The 21,088-nt window shown below is 39.0% G+C and overlaps 1 protein-coding gene across 4 annotated transcripts in view; it reads right to left on the bottom strand.

The window, feature by feature from the left end:
* st18 (ST18 C2H2C-type zinc finger transcription factor) overlaps positions 1-14,881 on the bottom strand; it is a 40,121-nt gene extending 25,240 nt beyond the window's left edge. For 2 of the 4 annotated variants that reach the window (XM_084008175.1, XM_084008174.1), the window contains exons 1-2: positions 14,653-14,879; positions 13,487-13,661 (exon numbers count right to left, since the gene is read on the bottom strand). In XM_084008175.1, the coding sequence (XP_083864301.1) occupies positions 13,487-13,661; positions 14,653-14,706 (229 nt within the window). In that variant the 5' untranslated portion in view covers positions 14,707-14,879. Of the gene's footprint in view, positions 1-1,509; positions 1,667-13,486; positions 13,662-14,652 lie in introns of those variants that run through there. The other 2 variants (XM_084008176.1, XM_084008177.1) reach the window with 2 other exon arrangements.
* Positions 14,882-21,088: the final 6,207 nt, after the last annotated feature.

Consider the following 21,088-nt stretch of genomic DNA (forward strand, 5'->3'; position numbering starts at 1 on the left):
TGTCTGCTTACTGAGCTCAGTGGCTTAGGATGTTGGGGGAGTTTTAAGTGATTTTTGCCACTGTATGGTAAAATCCCTTGGCCACCTGGATTACAAACTCTAGTCCTTTAACTCATGCCAGTATAAATCCGTGTTAACTCGGATTTACCTCTGGCATATGAATTCTCAATCTGCGTAAGCTTTGTTTGGAATGAGTCGAACATAAGTATTTCGTGCGGTAAGGATGCCCAATGGTGAATTCCTATTTCTGCGAAACACACACTGAGAGATGGTTCGGAATCAGCTATCAGAATAACTGGGAAAGCCTTAAGCAGTGTTTTTATTATGCTCAAGAGGTGAGGCCTGCATACAGCCATTCACAACCAGGTGGAAGTGTGCAGCGCTGCACTGTGAAATCCACGTAACCATGGCGACGCATATAAACTCAGAGCTGTACGCCGTGGTCAAGAGTTTAATCAGATTCCTCATACCAAGATTTTTGCTTTGCTTATTGTCAGACAAACATTATTTGCTCAGTTGTTCAAACAAAAGCCCTGGTCTGCTACCAAAGCGATCATGATAAAATAAAATATGGCACGAGCAGCCTGGAGGATCTAAATTAAGTATTATCCAATATCCATACAATCTCTCACACTCTCTCACACACACACATGCGCACACACTTCTGTGCTAGCAGAGTTAAGCCAGACTATTTTGTGCTTAAAAGGTTAGCAGGGCTGTTTTGAGAGTTTGATCCATGCTTGCCAAATCAGCAGATGGTCCATGAATATGATTATATGCATCAATAAAAGGAGTAATCTTTAACAAAATGTAAATTTGACTTAAGTCCAGGGTTTAATATACGCAATGGACTTTAACCCAGTTTCCAGCCTGACAGTGGAGCATGATAAGCTAATGCACTTAAATGTTTAACAGCGATCACTTCTGATACTCCGGTGCGACGAGTCCGAGAGAAGGTACAACATATCTGCAGTGTTCAAAATGTGCAAGTTTGTGTCAAAGCAACAACTATTCACATTGGAGCGAGTATCTAAACAGCTCGGCAATCAATACAAACTGAGTCCGGGTGCTTAACAAGACCTTCACTTGTGCTGTCATGCCTTTCTCTATTCTGCCTTTCAGTGCTTTTTCTAAGAGAGAAATCCTTGATCAACACTGAGTCAAGTATCAACAACAATAACATTTACCAGCACAGACACACAAAAAAAACAAAAAAAATGTTTTACCCTTAACGCACAAAGTGCAAGTGGCTGACGGAAAGAAAAGGTCGAGAAAAGTTTTAGCAGCATTTAAGAAGTTAAGAATGGCCGAGTACAGCGCAGCGATCGTATTCCCAGTTACATAAAACAGCATCACTGTTACTGACCCTTCAATGAATCTACTTATCTGAGCCTCAGGCTTACACAGCACAGCACATCCTCACACAGACAAACAGAATCACTTGTCTCCTACATCTAAACGCTGCCATGTTAACATCTCCGACAGGGCAGAATCGCGAGCTCGACTTACCATGCCCATTTTAGCCTTTTGTTTTGCATCTCATAGTGACATCGGGGAGGAGACGGAGCAGAAGGATATCGAGGTGGGGTACAGGGTAGTCCAGAGTCTCGCTGCTGAGAGAGTGTTTGGTTGCTGTGTGTGTGTGTGTGTGTGTGTGTGTGTGAGTGTGTGTGTGTGTGTGTGAGAGTGAGTGTGTGTGTATGCAGGGACACAATGATATTCACCCGAAACGCTAAGCTTTTTTTTTTTTTTAGCCTTTGTGTCATTCACTTAACAACCAATCTCATTAGCTGCTGGGCTACAATGGGCTGAATTATTTTCTGTGTAAATACACCACATGGTGATCCTCAAGGTAAGACCTCTGAAGGTCTTTTTAATCACATAAAAGATAGAAGGAAAAAATCGATGCATAGGACAACCTGCTCCTGAGAAGAATTGAATAAAACAGTCATTTAGAGTGATTCTAATTAAGAAATGAGATTTATATTCCTCGGGGTCTGCAGTGAAGAGAGTGTAAATGTCTAATTATGTGACTAATTAATATAGCATGGTGATATATATACACTTTGACTTGATAATGATACGCTGAGCACATATGTAATGGGTGACGTAAGAAAAGGGAACTGCTCAGCTATTTGAAAACCAAAAAAAAAAAAGATTTTGGATGCGAAGTATATATGACTACGGCTAATAAACATACATTAAAATCTGGTTTGAAAATTGTGAACATATTTAGCTTTTTCAACAGATCCCTTGCTGCAGTTTGTCAGTGCAGAACCATGAATTCATGTAAAATGCAACTATTGTAAGTGCTTGAAGTCATGACAGCTGTCTATAAGCATCAGGGACATGTCTATTGGCCAACTTGACCCTTGTTAAAAACAAAACAAATACAAAAAAAAGAATACTGCAGCCTGGGACTGCCGAGCCGGGTCACTGGAGATTTTCCAGACAAACGCCGCACAGGGGAGGGGAGGGGAGGAAGAATAAAAAGGACAGGCTCAGAATCTCATTTTAACAGACCGCACACAATCTGGGCTCCCACAGAACTATCTCTGCCTGACCGCTTTCTATTTATCCCTTATCAGTGTTTACCAACCGCTAGTTTTCTTTCATTCACACTGTGAGGCAGTTCTCTTACTATCAGTCAACAGCTGACACCGTGGAACAGCCTCAAAGGCAAGAGGAAGGGATCAAAACTAAACCAAAGCTGTTTAAACAATACAACAGAGGAAATAAATTCATAAATCCTAATTCTTCCCAACCCACAAGGGTATAAGCAGATCCTTTATAGTTAGGCCAACAAACAAAACCACAGCCAATGAGGTACATTACAATCAAGGTAAATTCTGAAATATATTTTTAAAACAAGAAAGGCGGAATAAAATCCCATGTAATATTAATTGGGAACATTTCATAGTCTTGCCATGTCAAGCAAATATAACTATTCACTAAAAGGTTTGTTTTTTTCTGCTCTGTCTTATTATCTTTTTAGGAAAATCCCACCTGTTTTAACCTCGTTAACATTTTTAGATAATTTTTCTGTAAAGCAGAACCAAGCTATAAAAATGAATGCCATTATACAACACTAATATTTGATTACGATTTTTAAATGAATTATATAATATTCATGAAATGTGTATTTCATAATTATATAATATAGAGAAGGTCTATCTGGTTAGGATCAGTCCACTTGTTAAGGAACAACCCAAAAAACTAAAATTACAATGTCAGCCTATACAATTTATATAATGAGGATTACTTTTATTTAATTCATCTTACGTAAATATATATTTTAATATTTAGTTAATTGTAGGCTGGCCATTAATTTATGCAATATTATTAATATTTTAGATTAATATATTGCCGCTATAGAAAATTCCTTAAAATATATAAATTGTACATTTACACATTTTAAACATTAGAGGCTACATGTAAAGACTAAAACATGTTTCTAAGAACTAAAGAGAAAAGAAAACATGTGAAATATATATCGCACTGTTGCTTTACATTTTTTTCTCCCAGTAGGACACAAACAGCACTGTTTTTCTGGAATAGTGTTCAAAAGTAAAAGTAATTAATTACATTTATCCTTTCACCAGCTGCTCAACAGCAGATGGATCATTTCTGAGACCTTGTTGAATTAAATCCACATAATTCATTTTCCTGGATTAACTAACTGAAGTTTGAGCAGGGTAAAAAACAGGTAACACAATATGTAACAGGCTGACATGTATGCTGAGCTTTATCGTGTGATTTTGTCCTTTACATTGTGTGCACCCGACGGCAATTGACTTCTAATTAAAAAAATGCTACTAGAAATCAAAAGCCAGGAAAAAAAAGGTGATATTTTAATTTCTTTGGGAGATTAATGGAAATGGATGAAAAATATAAAAACTATTTTTTTTACATCGCATCGCAAGTTTTGTGTGCTTTGCAGCTTTGTGGGTAAGTTTATGGATCCAGTTTTGTTTCGCAGCAGGTACCATGGACAGTTCCTGGAGGCGAGCAGAGGTTACATTTATGGGTTGTGTAGCAACCAACATCCCTGTGCTTTGAAGCAGAGGGCGGGGAGCAGAGAGGAATAATGCCTCTCACTTATCAGTGCTTCACCACACATCCCTGCTTTAGCCTGCGCTGCTTTTGTAATTAAAACAAAGAGTAGAGGCGTAACTTTAGAACCTCGCTCACACGTCCTGTGTCACCTTTTGAATAACTTGCCAAACTTTTCAGAAGATTATCGAGGTGCAACACCGTTACACAATGCTGCGTTATCTAATGTCTTTTTGTTGCTCTTTTCTTGTTTGTGGCGTTGCGAGCTGACTGAAGCTGATTGAGTTGTGATTAAATGGAGGCTAACAGGCAGAGTGACAACCGGCATTTCAATCTATTTTAAAGGTTTTCCAAATTTTCTACTGATGTTCTCGAAACCTTAGAAATAATATTTAACACCTCAATCACAGAGAAAATGTCTCTGAAAGACATGGCAAATATATCAGATGTTGTTAGTTTACGTACATATTCTCTCTCATCAACTCTGTACTATATTATTTCTGTTAAGAATTAATTGAAGTTGTGATAATAGTTCAACCTAAAGCCTGCTCTCATTTTCAAAATAAAATCCTACTTTGTTCAACAATGATCGATCCAGTTGTGTCATAAAGCAGATTCTGAGCCATTAGTGTGCCGCATGTTACTAGTAAATGATGAACTTTTCTAACCAGCATCCGTTCTCCTAAATCAATAGTTGCTCCGGAGACTGTCGAGTGCTTTTTAGCCCCTCTGAATTTGTTCAAAGCTAAGACTTTACCGACACGTAACACAAAAGTTCACTTGTAGGTTGTGTTACTATTGCACTACTTTTAGCATTAGCACATAGTTTTAAAACTTTACCACGGTTACAATACACATAAATACAGAAATAAAATCAGAACATGACGCACCACTTCGACCCTTATTAATTAGTACAGATCTAAGACTCGCAAAGTTCAACACAAAAAGCTGATTTGCAGACAATATTACTGCCACACTGCCTTCAACATTAGCATGTAGTTTTTTCCAACTTTACCGGACTTTCAACGCAAATGACGGAAAGCCAGAAACAGGATGCAATAAAATACTTCACCGACTGTTCAAACATGTTATTGGAACACAGAGTCAATGTTTAAGTGCATTAGGCTCAGTGTTCTTGTATGTACAGCTGTCACTGTCAAAGTCACAGGCAACCTGACAATGCTTTGTCTCCGCGCACAATACGAACATGTGCTCTTCTAAGACAAGCTTATACTCCACACAAATGCTGTAAATTTAATCTCGATGGACCGTATCCCATGCTATCTGGATGATCAAAAATAGGTCATGCCTCTCAAAAAAAGGTTTGAGCCATTTAATCTCCTCTCAAACTGTCTGAAACCTGGACAGAAGCTGCGCTCGCTTTCCAGCTAAGATTTTAAGAACCCTGATTTGTATCGGGCAAACAATGTTCAGCACCGGTGCAATATTTTTCTAAATACTCCCCGACGCAGTAGAAAAACAATTGCCAGCACAATACTATTTCGCATAATCTTGTAAAATCCACTGAACACAAGTTTAGCAGCTGCGTAAATCTCTGTAAATCTAAGTAAGTTTCTAACACATGACAACATCTAACAGCAAGAGCTAAAAGCCTCGTCGTCCACACATGCGACGCAGGGTATCGGAGATGATAAACGCTGACCAAAACTGACAGTGTCTTAAATTTAAAAAAAAGAACTTTGACACCAACCTATTGCTGTGATCCAAAAAGTTTGATTTTCTCCCAGTCTCTTGATAGCTGAGCTGGTGCTGTGGCTTTGAAAGGTAGTCCCCAGGAATATGACATACTGTGCCTTTGACAGCCTCGAGATAAGCACCTGCGTTCGGGTCCCTTTTTACGTCACACCTCCCCATTCACAGCCCTTCAACATGATGCACATTTGCACATCAACAGACACCAACCCCCCTCCTCGCTCTACTCCCACATCCGCAAAACACACAAACAGGCACACAAGAAGGCAGATGCGCGCACTAGCCTCTACTCATGCGCGCACACTCGCGCAGACACCACAGATTTGTGTGCGCTTAGCGAAGATGCAACGTACACGCCGGCAAATACACACATGTATACACGTATATACACGAATACACTCGCAGGTGATTTTATTTCCTTTTTTTTTAGCTCCTTCTTCCAATTTTATTCATTTGTATCGATACGTATAGTATACGTTTAAAGAAAAAAGAAGAAAAAAAAGACAACTTTCTCCTGCTTTGTCATAAGACCGGGGCATATGCCCTCCCAAGCTCCTCATACATCACTCATCATGCAAATGAGAGGGAATGTCACTCCTCAGCAGCAGATGGCCAGGGATGATAACAATGGCTCAACAGACCAGTTTCAATGTCTGCGACTTTATCGCTACGGCAACGACAAAAATAGATGATATGAAATCCTTGTCTGTTAATTTGATCCACCCCCCCCTACCCCCACCAACACAACCACCTTTTTCATGTTTGTACCTGTCAGTCTGTTTCATTTCTCCTGGACCATTTGAATGTAAAAGCTTTGTCCGGGGTTTTCTGTGACAAGACGTCCGGCTATCAGTAAAAGGCAGAGACCTGGAAATGATTTTTGGTGACTACGGAAGGCTGCTGCCTAGCAGTTATTCAAGTAATTAGGTGTAATTCCTCCCCGAAGGCCATGTTAGCCTCCTGAGTTAGCTCATGCGTTCGACAGGCCTGGATAGAGACGGGGAAGAATAAAAGAAGAGAGGGGGCCCCGAGAAAACACAAATGCAGCTTTTCAAACACCCCCCAGCCAAAGTGATGTCACCCTGCGTCCTGCTGACTCCTGTTCATACAAGCCCCCATCGCAGAGAGTAAACAGTGGAAGCGTTTAGCAAACAGGGCCAGATTACAATGACAAAGGCAACCACACTTCTGGGTGGAGCCTGGGGCGAGGGGGGAGTGGGGGGTAAAAGAGGGGGGTGGGATGGTGTGGCTCAGGATTTAGAATAAGTGATACCCATGAGGGGCCCCCCCTCAAGATCCAAGCGTAGCCCTTCCCCAGCTGATGGTAGGGGCCACCCAAACATGCTTATCTGTCGGTGATGCCCCCCTCCCCCCCTGTCCCCAGGGACTGACGTGTGAACACAATATGTAATAATAATGTATTTTCAGTTCTTTTTTTTAGTGATTTCTGCGTTTTGGTTATGCAAGGCTGGGGACTTGAGGATGGAGAATATCATTACTTAAGGTTTGGCAGTTGATCATCACCTTGTTTAATGCCTCATTTGAAAGTCTAATTTCTAACTGTCTTCAAGAGCCAATTCATGATACACTGTGAAAGAGACATACAAAGAGAGTCAGACCTGCTCGCTTTTCACCATTTGTGCCTGATAATGGTACAAACGTATGAAAGTAAAGAATCATCTATCTAAGCATCTCATCAAATAACATGTTCTTTGTTTGCTGATGCAGACAATCTCGCGGTGAGGACACAACAAGCTTGTTCTTGGGATGATTATTTCATGTCCTGAACTAGACATCAGCATTGCCGGAAGAAAACACAAATAAGAATTAACTCATGTAAAGCAAAATTGATACATTGTGAGACGGGAACATACTGAGGACGCCACGGCACCACCATTACAAAATCTAACATTTTTCTTTTAGCACTAACATCTGTTTAAATTTCTAAAAAAGAGACAGACAGAGAGAGAGAGAGACCTCGTTCTGAGCAGACACACAACACAAACTAGTGTTTTGTCAAGCTATTTCATAAACTGAAAATGTGGGCATAACTGGAGAGAGCTGATGGAGAAATGAAAGAGGAGTGGGTTGGACAAAATTACATGTCAAACAAGGGTTCACATTTAAAAAGTCCTGCTCATATTTGTAGAAAGTGTTTGATTGCATTTAGAAAAGGTATTACAATGGGTCACATCTGTGTCTAAAAGCTTTTTGCATTCTGCCGCAAATTATGTAAGCAAAGTGAAGGGTCACGGCACCCCGTTGTTTGGAGCACTATACCTTCCTCCTGCGAAACCTACACAAATATGCTTAACTGAATTCTTCTAATGCACTGCAGGATCAAAATGTCAGCCGTAAAACTTCAACAAACCCCTTCACTCAACACGCCGCCCCGTGATTTCAACAAAGCAAAACGGCTAATTTTGCATGGCAGCCCGTACAACCCAAACAACAATGCATATTCACACTGTGCCATTGAATGTGATGGATGTGTACAAATCTATATTAAACTGTGGTTAATTTCAGCTATAATGCTTTAAGCTTGGGCTAAAATGACACAACTGGTTTCTTGGTGGGACTGAACCCTCATTGTGCAACCACTTGATGCCGCTTGTTCATCACACAAAGTCACATAAAAGGACCGAATTAAATATTTTTTTTTTAAATATTTGCATATGCAAATATGAGAAACCAAACATAAGTACATGTTGTTGATATGGCTCCAGGATGTAGAACTATCTTTATGTTAATGTCAACAGACAGGGAATATTCTTTTGAAAATACAGTACATTTTTCATGGGGATCATTATCTACACTGCATGTCACTGAGTCTCAGTTAAAAGAAATGATTAGATTACTTCCCAGCAATCCCCTTTGGGCCGATTTGTGTGTGACCGTGGGCAACCTTACAATATGTTTATTCAGTGTCCTTTGAAGACACTTCAATAACATTTCAAATGTTTTATGGACAAATATAGGATGTCTCGTATCTCTGCCTTGAACTGATGCCTTTTGGAACTAGGACTGGTATATTTGAGTTTTTCATCTAAATTTGCTGAATGTTCCTCTCATGGGGCTAACATCCTTCCTTAAAAGCTAATAAAAGGGATAAATAATAATAATGTGGACAAGTATACAGTTCTCTAGATGTGACAGGTGGCCAAACATGGACTTTTGTGTGTAGAAATCACAATTAAGGCTGTATGTCCCGGGCATCATTATAAAGGTCTACTTGCAATCCCTAAATTGCTGTTTAAAGTGGTTGTCTTTCATTACTATCTTTTATAATTGTAGATTATATAAATTATTTACATTATCAGTACCAATGAAAAGCATCAGTCATCCTTGGTCACTACTGGCTCCATATATTTACTGGCCTCAAATGAGAGCATCCACATATCAATAACAAGAGACCAAACTTCACCTTTTGCGGTGTAAAAATCTCAATTAAGGCTGTAAACTGCATGCATGTAAATACAGATTAATTGGTAATAGAAAACCAGAACCAGAAAAATGGTTAAATTGAATCTATATTCTCTGTGTATACCCTATATTACTGCATGTTTGACTGGTCCAGTAACAACTAACAGACATGAGTGGCCACTGCTGGTTCCTTACATTTACTGCCCACACACAAGAGCATCTGATGGCTTACATCTAAGAAATCAATGCATGACTGGTCAGTCGATTTCTGGCTTTTGTAGTTCATAGGCTGTGGACTCATTGTGTTGTGTCATTGAGAGGTTAGGTCCAGATCTGGGCGTCTCTAGGGGTCCCTGCCCATCTTTTCTACTCAGGCGGGCAGACAATGAAGCAGACACGCCTACAAGTGGCCAGATAAGAGCCTGGATGTTCCGCCAAAACCGAGCATCTAAACAATGGTAACAGGTGTGTATAATGTGTGCTTTGATAATGACCTTGGTGGCCGTAATAGTATGTCTAGACACAACTAACAGGAGGCATTTCTGTCTGGCCTCAGAAGTCCTGTGGGTGCTCAATTGCACTAAGGCGCAGATATGGGTTGGTTTGTCATTAAAACAAAAAGACAAATGTGTGAGATGATGTAACATACTACTTATTTTATTTTTTAGCGTGAAAAAGGGCTTTTTTCTGTCTTTAAAAATATTTGTATGGTAGTTTGCATAATAAGCTAAAATCATCGTTGAGTATTCAGAGATATGCACTTGAATAAATAGAAAGAAAAAACTCCATTAATGTGGATGGCTTGCAATTTTTTTGATTGCACCAGACACAGGAAGCTTGCTGACACGAACTAAAATGCAAATGTCTTTTGAGCAAAACAAAGAAATTGATTATGAAGTTAGTTTCTTCAGCATAAGTAGCTGGCTTTGAGTGATTAATGGGGGTGGGTCATTGATTTCCTTCTGTTTAGATCTTGGATAACTTTCTGGAGACACAATTATAATTTGTTTGCAAACAATAAATCCAATCTAGCTTGAGCAAATTAAATTTCCCTATGGCCTCTTCTGTGCCATTTTACATCTGAGTCTGATTGTTATCAAAAGGCATTGCATCTAAATGTCTGCCCTTTTTTTGTTTATATGTGTTACATTTCTGATTGGATATTGTTGTTCTGAGTATATTAGAAGGTGAGCACCTCCCCAAGATTAAATAGCTGTTCACAAAGATCTGCATGACTTGTCAGCCACGGTGCCACGGGTTAATCTCCCTATTCTCACTCCAGTAGCTGCATGTCATACACATCAACATTTGTGAGCCACCTCTCATACCGAGAAATACAGTCTACATTGTATGAAACATGCCAAAATGTTGTGCATGTGTCGAATGAGCACATATTGTCTATCTCTACACTAGCTTTGCTAAAGGTTGGGGAAATGTTTTTGAGGCACAATGTACTTTATATTTCTGTACATTTGCAAGTCAAATTGCAGTGTTACAGACTACTTTTATTGAATGGCTTTTAGCCATATTCTTCAGCTTTACAACTTTGAAAACTTCCACAGATCCAGACATTTATACTTCCTGATTTCTCGCATCATCTCTCCAAGATAGTGATAATACGATTTCTGTGTTTTTCGCTGTTGAGAAACAAACTGGATTATGAACAGATCACTACATAAACAGCTTTCTAAAAGGAGGCAGCTATTTTAAAAAGGGCTGAAGAAATGCAAAGAGGGATTTAAATTTTAATTTGAATTTATTCCAGCAAGTGAAAGGTTCTTTTGAGAGGGGATTTCGGCAAAGATGATGGTATTTAAAAGTGATAAACAAGCATCTAAACCTCCAGTGGAAAACAGTCATTTTGCTCCTTTCTAGTGTAGGGGAGGAATCGGGCTTGCTATGGTCACATCCACAAAATAAGAATAAGTAATAGTAGTAATTAAAATGTAAATAAGCGAGATCCATGGAGATATTTCAACTGATTTCTGTCATAAATTGTGTAATTAACATTTTGTCTTGACACACCTGGGTGACTCTGGATGTATAGCCATATGTCCTGAGGTGCAAATTCATGTTCTCTGTGTACTTGGCATAGCATACTTTATACTGTATATGGCTGCTTAAAAAAAAAGTCTTTCACACTTATCACATGCAATTTAAATCCTGTGGCTCAACACTGGAGGGGAACATCAGGCTAAGTTCAAAATTAAATGCCTTACAAATTAGGACTTGTGTTAATTAAAGAGTGTCGCCGTGCAGTTCGAGACGGTATCTGGTCAAATCTAGTGAATTTGGTAAGTGGATGAGTGATTCACTCTGCGTTAGTGGCATGTCACATTTATGTGACAAAGGATGACTAACCGGGGCTGTCATCTAATACATTTATAATATATGGATTATAATGATGTGACTGGATTTCAAATTTGTCTATTCTCTTCTGGATGACCACTAAACTTAAGCAGAGAAACCTATGCCACACAAGAAAGACAAAGAGTTACATCATTTTGTTGAACAGTTAATCCGATCATGGACAGTGTTTGTGCATTTGCTATCTTCGGAAAATGCCAGCAAAGGCGCTAAGTAAACCTATTTTACAAGACTCCCTCACAAGGGTACAGTGCCAGTATCGGGATAAAATTTCACACAGCGGCATGGCTCAGTCACATAACCTAAGCAGGCTTAGGAAAATGGGAACACTATAAAGTATTGCACTTTCCTCCTGTATGTCTGTTGCAGCAAACAAAAATGCTCGGATGACGGATGTGAGTTTGAGCATGAAAGCCAAAGTGAACTAATGGCTGAATAGCATGAAGATACTGTTGCTAATGCTCTGAGTTGTTTAAAATGGTAGATTATGGAAGTGTGCACCTGGCATTCTGCAGGCTAGCCTGGCAACACTCCTCCCTTATAATTATAATGAACACACAGTAATTCAGGGTTGAGGCTGAAACACGAATGATGTCCTCTGAGACAGCTTGTTTTAATGGTTATGCAGAAGAGTTCCTAGAAGTGCAGATGGCAGATGCAATGCCTTTTTAAGCTATTTAGAGATCGCACACTACAAGGTATGGAAAGACCCATAGTGTGAGGCCATATTGCTTAGTCTTTGAGCTCCTGGATTAGACATTAGGTTGGCTCAGGAACTAACGGAAGATATATTTTAGAGCATGTTTACTGGAATATTGATAGCCCATTATACTAACAAGTTAGATAGCGCTGTAGGAAAGGGAGATGATTGCACATAAGGACTGCATGGCCTGTTTCATCTAAATACCCCACTGTTCTTACTTTGTCCACATAGGGGTGCATTTGCTCAGGACTTGGGCCCTAATGTAGTCCTTTATTACAGATTGTCAGAAGCCTATTTCTGCAGGGGTTTTTTTGTTATGATAAAAATCTATACAATACCGTCACATTTTACACTATATAACATACTTTGCTGCAAATGAGGTAAGAGCCAACATGGACTCAATTTATCATAAAGAGCAGATGATTTTGTGAGAGCATATTACATTGTTGCATGTCCACGTAAACACTGAAGCGCCTCCTGCAGGAATATATATTTATGTCAATGTATGTGCTTTATGTAAAAACATGTCTCATAATTATAATTCTAACACAAATTACGGCAATGTCTAGTTCATGTGTTCATGTTAGTGGAGAAAATAAAAGAATCCTCCTTTTACATACGGCAGAGTTATTATATATCTCTCTCCCTGGCACAGTCCCAAGCCTGCATGAAAGAGCGTGGAGCCTTTGAATCAGCCCACCACTGTGATACCGGAGCAGGTATTGAAACAACAGAAGTGTTAACTCCAAGAAAAAGTTTTTGCCGCATTAAAGTCACATAGGAGCCACATTAGCATGTGAAAAGAATAAACAGAGGCATTCTCAGTTACACACTCCACCTGGCTGCTAACCAACGTCCTTGTCAGAAGTCCACCCACCGCACTGGCTAACACTGAAAGACCTCCTGGGGACCGCAGTGACCATTCACTCGGTTCTCTCTTTTTCCCATGCACCTGTGACTGTTTTTGTGTTTGCTATTTTTTGCTTTGTCTTTTTCTGGCAACACTGTATCATCGGAGACACACTTTGCCTCAAAAGGAATTCTCCTGCCCAACAATGTGGTTTGTTTGTTCACCGGATATGGCAGGCCAGAGAGTCAAATGGAAAAAAAAATAAATAAAAAAAAGTCACCACAGTAATAATTAAAAATGCTACGTGGAAAAAAAAAATAAGCTGGGAGACACAGCAGTATGAATGGACTTGAAATAAGAAAATAAGGCACTTTTACCAACTGGTTTCTTGCCGAGTTGGGGGGCTTCACAGGTGCAGTTGGACAGGGTCTCCTCCTTACTCTCCTCGGACGGCTCATCCGGCTTCTCCATGGTCCTGGACCTTAGAGAGCTGCTTTTCCATTTTCCAAAGGACTTTGCCACAATCGCTTTGTCCGCTCCTTTCATTGTTTTCTGTAAAACACATTTACAGCATGACTTCCCAGGTTTATCCCTCTTGTGAGCCATCTGCCCCCTTTTTTGGCTCTCAATAAACCTGGGCTCATCTTTCCCCAACCCAAAGTAAGAGAGAATTAGGGCATTGTGTGCATATGCATTCTCTTAAGCATTCCAGAAAATTTCCTGATTGCCCTGGCATCTTTTTTTAGCGAGCGTTTGGACATTGTTTTCCTCCTGACATTTTGCAATCCTGTATGGAGAGAGTGCTACTGATTGAAACAGTATGAAACAATACTTTGCAAAGTGCCCACACAGTAAACAGGAGATGGAAACGGAAAAAAAACAAACATGTTTTCACATTTAATCCAACTTAAAGGAAATAAAAATAGCACATTATGCCCTAATTGAGTGCTGTACAGTCCGCAAATACTATTACAAGGCCGATCAGGATTAGCAGTGGAACATACCTAGTTATCTATTTCTGAGTGCCAAGACTGCTAGCAGTGGGCAACTAAATTTCAAAAGCTGGCAAATCCAGTTGTCTCCTAAATACAGAAAGTACTTAAATCCAGAGCTAACAGAAGAAAAAGACGGATAAAGGGTGCTCTGCATATCACCGAAAAGCTTGTGCACTTTTCAGAATCACTGGCTAGGTTAAACAAATATGCTAAGTAGAGATCAAAACAATCCTTTGATCTGCAGCCTAGTTTCCAGAGGAATGGCTTGGCTGTTGTTGTAAATAACTTGTATGAATCTATATACCATTTGCCTTCAGGTAATATCAAAAGTGCCAGGGATTCACAGGCAAATACCTTGTGGTTAGGAAATAGATCAGATAAAAGCATATAAATATTTCAGCAACGCTGCACTCTGTATTACAACAGCAGTTTTAACCCCCATACTAGTTTAGTTCCATAGCAGAAACATGAATGAGTAATATTTGATAGTAAAAAATAATTCTACCCCTTTCTATTTTGTAGTTTGAGGGGGGAAAAAAGGTTCCTACCTCCAGCATGCCATTCAGGTCCAACACAGTGTAAAACATTGTGCTAAACTTCATACAAAAGAGGCTTGAAGAACCAGAATGCAGAAGCTATGCAACTTGCTGACTAACTTTGCCCTCTGTTTTGATCGGACGCACAAAGAAAAACGCTGTCCATTCAAAACGGACAGCATAACTCTTTTCAGAGAGGGGGGACCGTGAACAAACGAGGCCATGTCCTGAGCTGCAGTCAGTTTCCCGTCAGGCCTGCACAGTGCACGGTGAGGGCCGCTGGGACTGGGACTGGCTGACACCACACTCACGACCAACAGAACAACTTTTGTGCACACTATCTTTCTTTGAATCTTTTTTTTTTTCCTGTATACCCAAATTGGATGTGTGTGCTTTTTGGTTTGCAGCTTGCTTCACCTTATATACTTCATAAACCTTTTGGAAGATTCAAAGATCTAATACTATTTGCAAACTAATAACTGCGACACGATACTCTTGAGATAAAATTAAAAACTGCCTTTTTAACCCCTTTTAGAACAATATATATTAATACATATTTTTGTATCAAAATCCAATTATCTTTTCTTCCCTGTAAAACAAAATATGACGTGTGCTTAAGCTAATGACAACCACTTTCAACCAATAACATGATGCCATCCATCCATTAATCAAGAAGGGAGGTGTGTTTGCTCTGTATAGAGTTACAGAGCCCGCCCACTTTTTTGTGATCCAATCCGATGTGAAGGATTGATTTAAATCCCTCTTGTAACTTTACACCACTCAAATATGAATAATAATAAGTTTCACTGGGGAAAACTGAGAGTAGAGACGTTAAATATGCTCACTTGGACTTGGACAGTATTATTTTCATAAAAAACAAAATTATTCAAATTAGCCAACTTGCATTTGGCACAATATTGAACTTGTTATTCCAGCACAAAATGAAGCACAATTAAAGATAGAAATTTAGTTTGGGCAAAAATGTAATGCTAATTTGAATTTGATGCTAACTAGCTTAAATAGAAGTACAAACTAGCTAACCTACTTCCTAGCTGTCTTAAAGCTATGGTCTATGATTTGGAATTAAAGAAAATCCATTCAGTCTGTCAGCCGTAGGCCTGCATAGAAATTGACCAATGGGAGCCATTGCTCCGGAAGGCTCCCATTGGCTCGTACCCATCCAATCCCCTCGTCTCCCGTGCTCCTCGTCAACCCGCCTCGTCCCCTCCCACTCCCGCCTCGTCGAGTCGTGGAATACTGAGGGGAGGGGTTTGGTTGGGGGGCGGGATGCTTTTTTCAAATCTGTCTCAGAGGCTCAACTGATTTTCAGAATGTACTGTAGATAGCTTTAACGTACTAGCTAGCTAACTAGTTCAATTGAACTCGAACTAAATATAGTCAAGTAAAGAACTAGATTGCTTACCAAAATAAGTCTTTTACCTAGTGCACAGTAAATATAAGGCCAAACATGTTTTTCCTAACCTGAGTGGTTTGTTGCCTTACTGCACCCATTTTACATACATAATACATATTAATGTCGTGCTTAAATGCTGGGCAATGTTGTGCCATTTCTATAACTTCCTATGAGATCAGGTTGAAATGAAACAACCAGGCAGGATAAACTTTAGCTCCAGGCTTAACTAGCTAACATAGTGCTTTGCCAATGTACCATTTTATCAGAAATTATAAAAGTACAAACTGAATTTTAAATTAAAATCAAAATTTAAATACATTTTTTTGAGAACGTTAATTGAAAAATTATACATCCCTGTGTTATTGTTTATAGCAAACAGGCTGTTACACACTAGTATGTGTAACCATAAATATGGTTTAGCTAACTTTAATTTAAAACTATTTTATATTACGGACTGAACTTCAATGCAATGGCTGTTCAAATGACTAAATTCTTAATAAAAACATTTTTAAGATCCAGGGTTTTCCCATACATTGCGACTCTCGTGAAAGTGGCAGAACTGTGTTTTCGTGCTCCTCGGTTTGTCTTAACTTAGAAGCTACATTTTGCTGGCAAACACTTCCTCCGTATTAGGGTTTCGTGCCACATTCACAACTCGCTTCGTGAGGAATGTAACTGTTTTAAACAGTTGAGCTTTCTCGTTCATGCCTTTTTGAGGTTCAATCTTCCTGTGAATGCGTGATTTCATTAATGCAGACTATTTTTACACCCGGTGAGTGTTTTTAAATCCTTAAAACTCATCCTAGGTCTTTGATGGATATCATGAGAGCTTCATCAAGCTCCTCTCGAGTCCTGGAAAAGCAATTTTTGAGAGAGAACAGAATGTACCATATTCTTGACCCGTCTGCCTCAGATGCTTGCTGTATATGGAACTGAATACTGGACGTGAATTGTATCGTTCTCTGTGTCAACTTGTTAGATGGCAGTTGCTGTAGTGGAGTGGTGAGAGCGGCACATATGCATTATAGGAGAAAATTGTGAAATGACAGATTCCGGGTGTGATACTGAGGGAATGACTAACTAATAGGAGGGGTGCTCCAGGCTGTTAGCTTTGAGAAGCAGTTTGCACATTACTTTATCTTGTCAATCAGATTCCTGGAATGGAAGAGGTGACTGATAACTTGAATTAATTATTTTCTTATTGCATGCATGTGTTAATTCATGTTAATTTATGTCCCTTACAGGCCCAAGCCAGAATATCCAGAGTAAAGCACCACCTCTGGCACCCAGATCACCACACCACTCTCTTTGCATATATTTATATCAAATGAAAGACTTTTTTTTTAATCCTGTTGGAACAAGGACTGACTGCCAAATTTGATTTTTAAATGTACTTTTAAGCTGTTCATGGTTTACGTTTGCATTTCTTCCTAACAAGTGAACAACATGGAGCAGTATTTACGGCTATGATGGGATTTGAAAGTTGCAGATTATTTTTTTATAAGTAAATCCTACCCCTTTACCCCCTTTCTTACAAATACAGCTAAATAATGTAGCACAGGGTCAACACTCACAATGCATACTCTTGACATTTTTCTAATTCTGTATTTATTTATTTTTTATTTTAATTATGCAATACCTCGCCCCAAAGCAAGGTTTACATTCATAAATATATAGCTTCTTTTTTTTTTTTTACTTATCTGATGAAAAACTATAGCAGCAGCAGTTCTGTAGAATACACAGAGCGCACTTTAAAGAATTGCATTTCACTAAACATCTTTAAACATTTTGACAAATTTAACTTCCCCTGAACACAGAGGATAAGAGGAAAAACATTTCTCTGATGAGAACAGAAACAGCAAGAAGTTCTAACAAGGAAAAGCCTGCCAGGTGGCGAACTGGCTGCACCAACAGAACGCACAATCTGTCTGCTTCTCCTTCCAAACCATTGACAGCTGCCATCACCAGCCTTGCACACTCGCACTCAGTGGCTCCTCAGCTCCCTGCCCATCCCTCTTTAGTGTTTCCTGCTAACCTCAGAGACAGGGTCACCTGGCCCCCTAGTTGCCCGTCTGTGGGGCCCTGCTGGCCCCCTGGAGACCTGCCTGCATGGGGATGCATGGCTAACAGAGGTCTACCAAATTCTCTTTAATATGCAAACCAAGGGGCTATTCCTTTGACCTGGGACCATAGCTTTTCTAACAGCGAAATCCAAAAATATTCAAGTGATGTACAACGATGAGATTTGATGAGCAGTTTTTGATCTGCTGGTTATTTGATATTGAATATTATCAGAGACAAACGGCACCACAATCAGGTATTTTTCCTCAACCAGGCAGGTTATTCCAGTTTAATTAAAGTAATATGCAGCACGATTTGAATCCTGTTATGTTCTCCCTGACCTATTTGAAAAAAAAAAAAGCCACAGTTTTAACATTTTTGTCAAATTGGAACAGCCTTTCTCCACTGAGTAAAACCTAAGCACACAGATGCACAGAGGCTAAACTGAAGAGTGTTCCACAAAGCTAGCATTGCAACGGGGCTAAAAATAAAACCTGGCAAAGTTATTCTGATCCCTTATTGGTCCCATAGTTTGATTTCACATTTAGCATTTGCATTCCCCTCCGCATAAACATTTCATTCTTCCCCTCCTGCAGTACAATGAGACTTGAGTGACTTTGGCAGCAGATTTTGGATCGGTGCTCCTGAATCCACCAGTGTATGTTATCAGCAGGTAAACAAGCTTTCGAACAAAGCCATAATGGAACTGCAAGCGGCATAAAGAGGCTCATCTCAAAAGCTATACAACCCATCAAAGCTGGTGTCATTTCCTCAACACTGCACTGCAGCTGGAAAATGCATGGCTGTTAGTTACAGTTTAAATCGCCTGTCTATTTTCAGACACTTCAGAACTATTTGTATTGATTATTTACTCGTCGGTAAGCAGCATTAGCAAAAATAAAACAACAGATTTTTTAATGTTTACTGGATTCTTATCCGTTTTGTTCTGTGGTAGAAAATCAAAAGCTGGGTCATGCACTATATTAATGGGATTTGCACTATGGGGTATTTGAATAATTATTTTCTACTCCAAATTAAATAGTTCCATCTATATTTGGAAGGATTACCGATGGAATTGAACTTAATGTGAAAATAATTTGCCCTTTTAAATACGTGGTTTAGTTCTATCCCACACTTCCTGCTCAGCAGATGCAATCTTGTTAACCACACGCCTGGATGCTTGTCACCAAACTTTCCACATATTTGCCTTTTGGGTACAGCTCAGATGCACAACTAAACCTACGCACTCTCCTCCCAGTGAGTGGAGAAGCCTCAAAGCCTTCCTTTCATATGCTGCATTATCTCTTTGGCGGTAATTATCCATAAAACTATGCCATCAGATGGTGATGATTTCCAATATGAACCCAATAAATGTGTTTAAAATTTGAATTATCATATTTATGTGGATATGTGTTACTAATAGTGATTATGTTCGTCATGTGGGTAGAAAATCAACCATCCCTGTATTGCGCATTCTCACATATTTCTCAGACATTTCATCACACATTTAATCTGCCCCTGTCTAAGATTTCCCGCTGAACCTGTAGTCAAGGCAGAGAGGGGGACAATAACGGATGAGATTATGAAGCATGTCTGTTAAAGCATGTCTGTTTGATCATCATTCTGTTTAGGTGAAGTTCTCTTCTTGGTCTCTTCAGTCCCTGACAGCAGATATATAACCTAATCTCTTTTCCTAACCCTTTTCTTAGGCATGAATAGGGTGGAAATGTGATGGCATTAAGTCGATTTACTCCTTGGTTTGCAGTTTCAGCCTTAATGCCTCTTGGCTCTTCTTCAACACACTCGTTCCATTTAAGATTTTCGAAAAATATAAATGTTATGTTAAGGCTTTCCTATTTATTTTTCATTTATCCATCATTTGAAGTTCATGCATATATTTACTCCACAAATAATGCTTGTTTATTTGCAGCTCCGTCTATCGGGTATAGAGTCAGAGATATTGCGAAATCAAATACAACTTGTGTATTATCTTCAAATATAGAGGATATCAGTAACAAAGGGCGAGATCTGAGACTGGATGACATCCTTTGTGAGTTGTCTCTGACATCGTTTTGATATTTCACATTTACTCATCTAAACCTTAATTTAGTGCCTCCAGCATGTCTTGACATGTAAAGGAAAGCCATTATAATGTGTCTTTGGATTCGGGCTGATGGCATTTGAAAGCTGCCTTGATGCACCTGTACCTATATACAATTATTGGAGTACATTTGTGATGAATTTATGCTTTTGTAGTTAAGGACCTTAAGGTTACCTTTGAACTGTTTGCATGATGGTGATAAAAGAGATTCTTTTGAATTGGCTTGGGTGGGAAGATAAAGTCAGTATGAAGTTGCGTTCAATTATCGGGGGGGTTCTTTTCTTCATGAATGTGTTATTCCAATTATTCAACATGACACTTCACTATTAAGTAATATATATATACAGTATATAAAATGCGTATATAATGTGTGTGAATATATAATGTATAATTTGTTATCATCTTGTCCATTAGAACAGGTTTTAAAACTATTATGTTAGGATGCTTCAACTTACAGAATCACCTCTAAAAAATGTTTATCTAAATGCTTTTTAGAATTTAATTGGGGTAGCATGTTTCCATTGGTGTGCATATGTAGGTTATATACAGTATAACCTACATATGATACAAAACATGTTTGTGTTTATAACCATTTTAATTTGTGTGGCTTTTTATTTCTGTGTGTGTATTTTTGTTTTCTAGCTTTAAATACTAAATGTCATTTTTATTTATAATAAAATGTGTTAATTCAACACGATTGTTCCTTTTCCAGTTTAATTAAATCACAAACCCCTGCATAAATATGCACAGAGATGCATATGATATTGTAAGTTACTATGCATACTAGAGTACTGAAGATAAGTAGTTCTGTGTTGTAGAAATAAGTTTGACAAGAAGTCAAAGGCTGTTTTATTGCTGGAACTAGTTTGAAA

This window comes from Eutrigla gurnardus (assembly GCF_963514095.1).
Source record: "Eutrigla gurnardus genome assembly, chromosome: 4".
NCBI classification, from domain to species: Eukaryota; Metazoa; Chordata; class Actinopteri; order Perciformes; family Triglidae; genus Eutrigla; species Eutrigla gurnardus.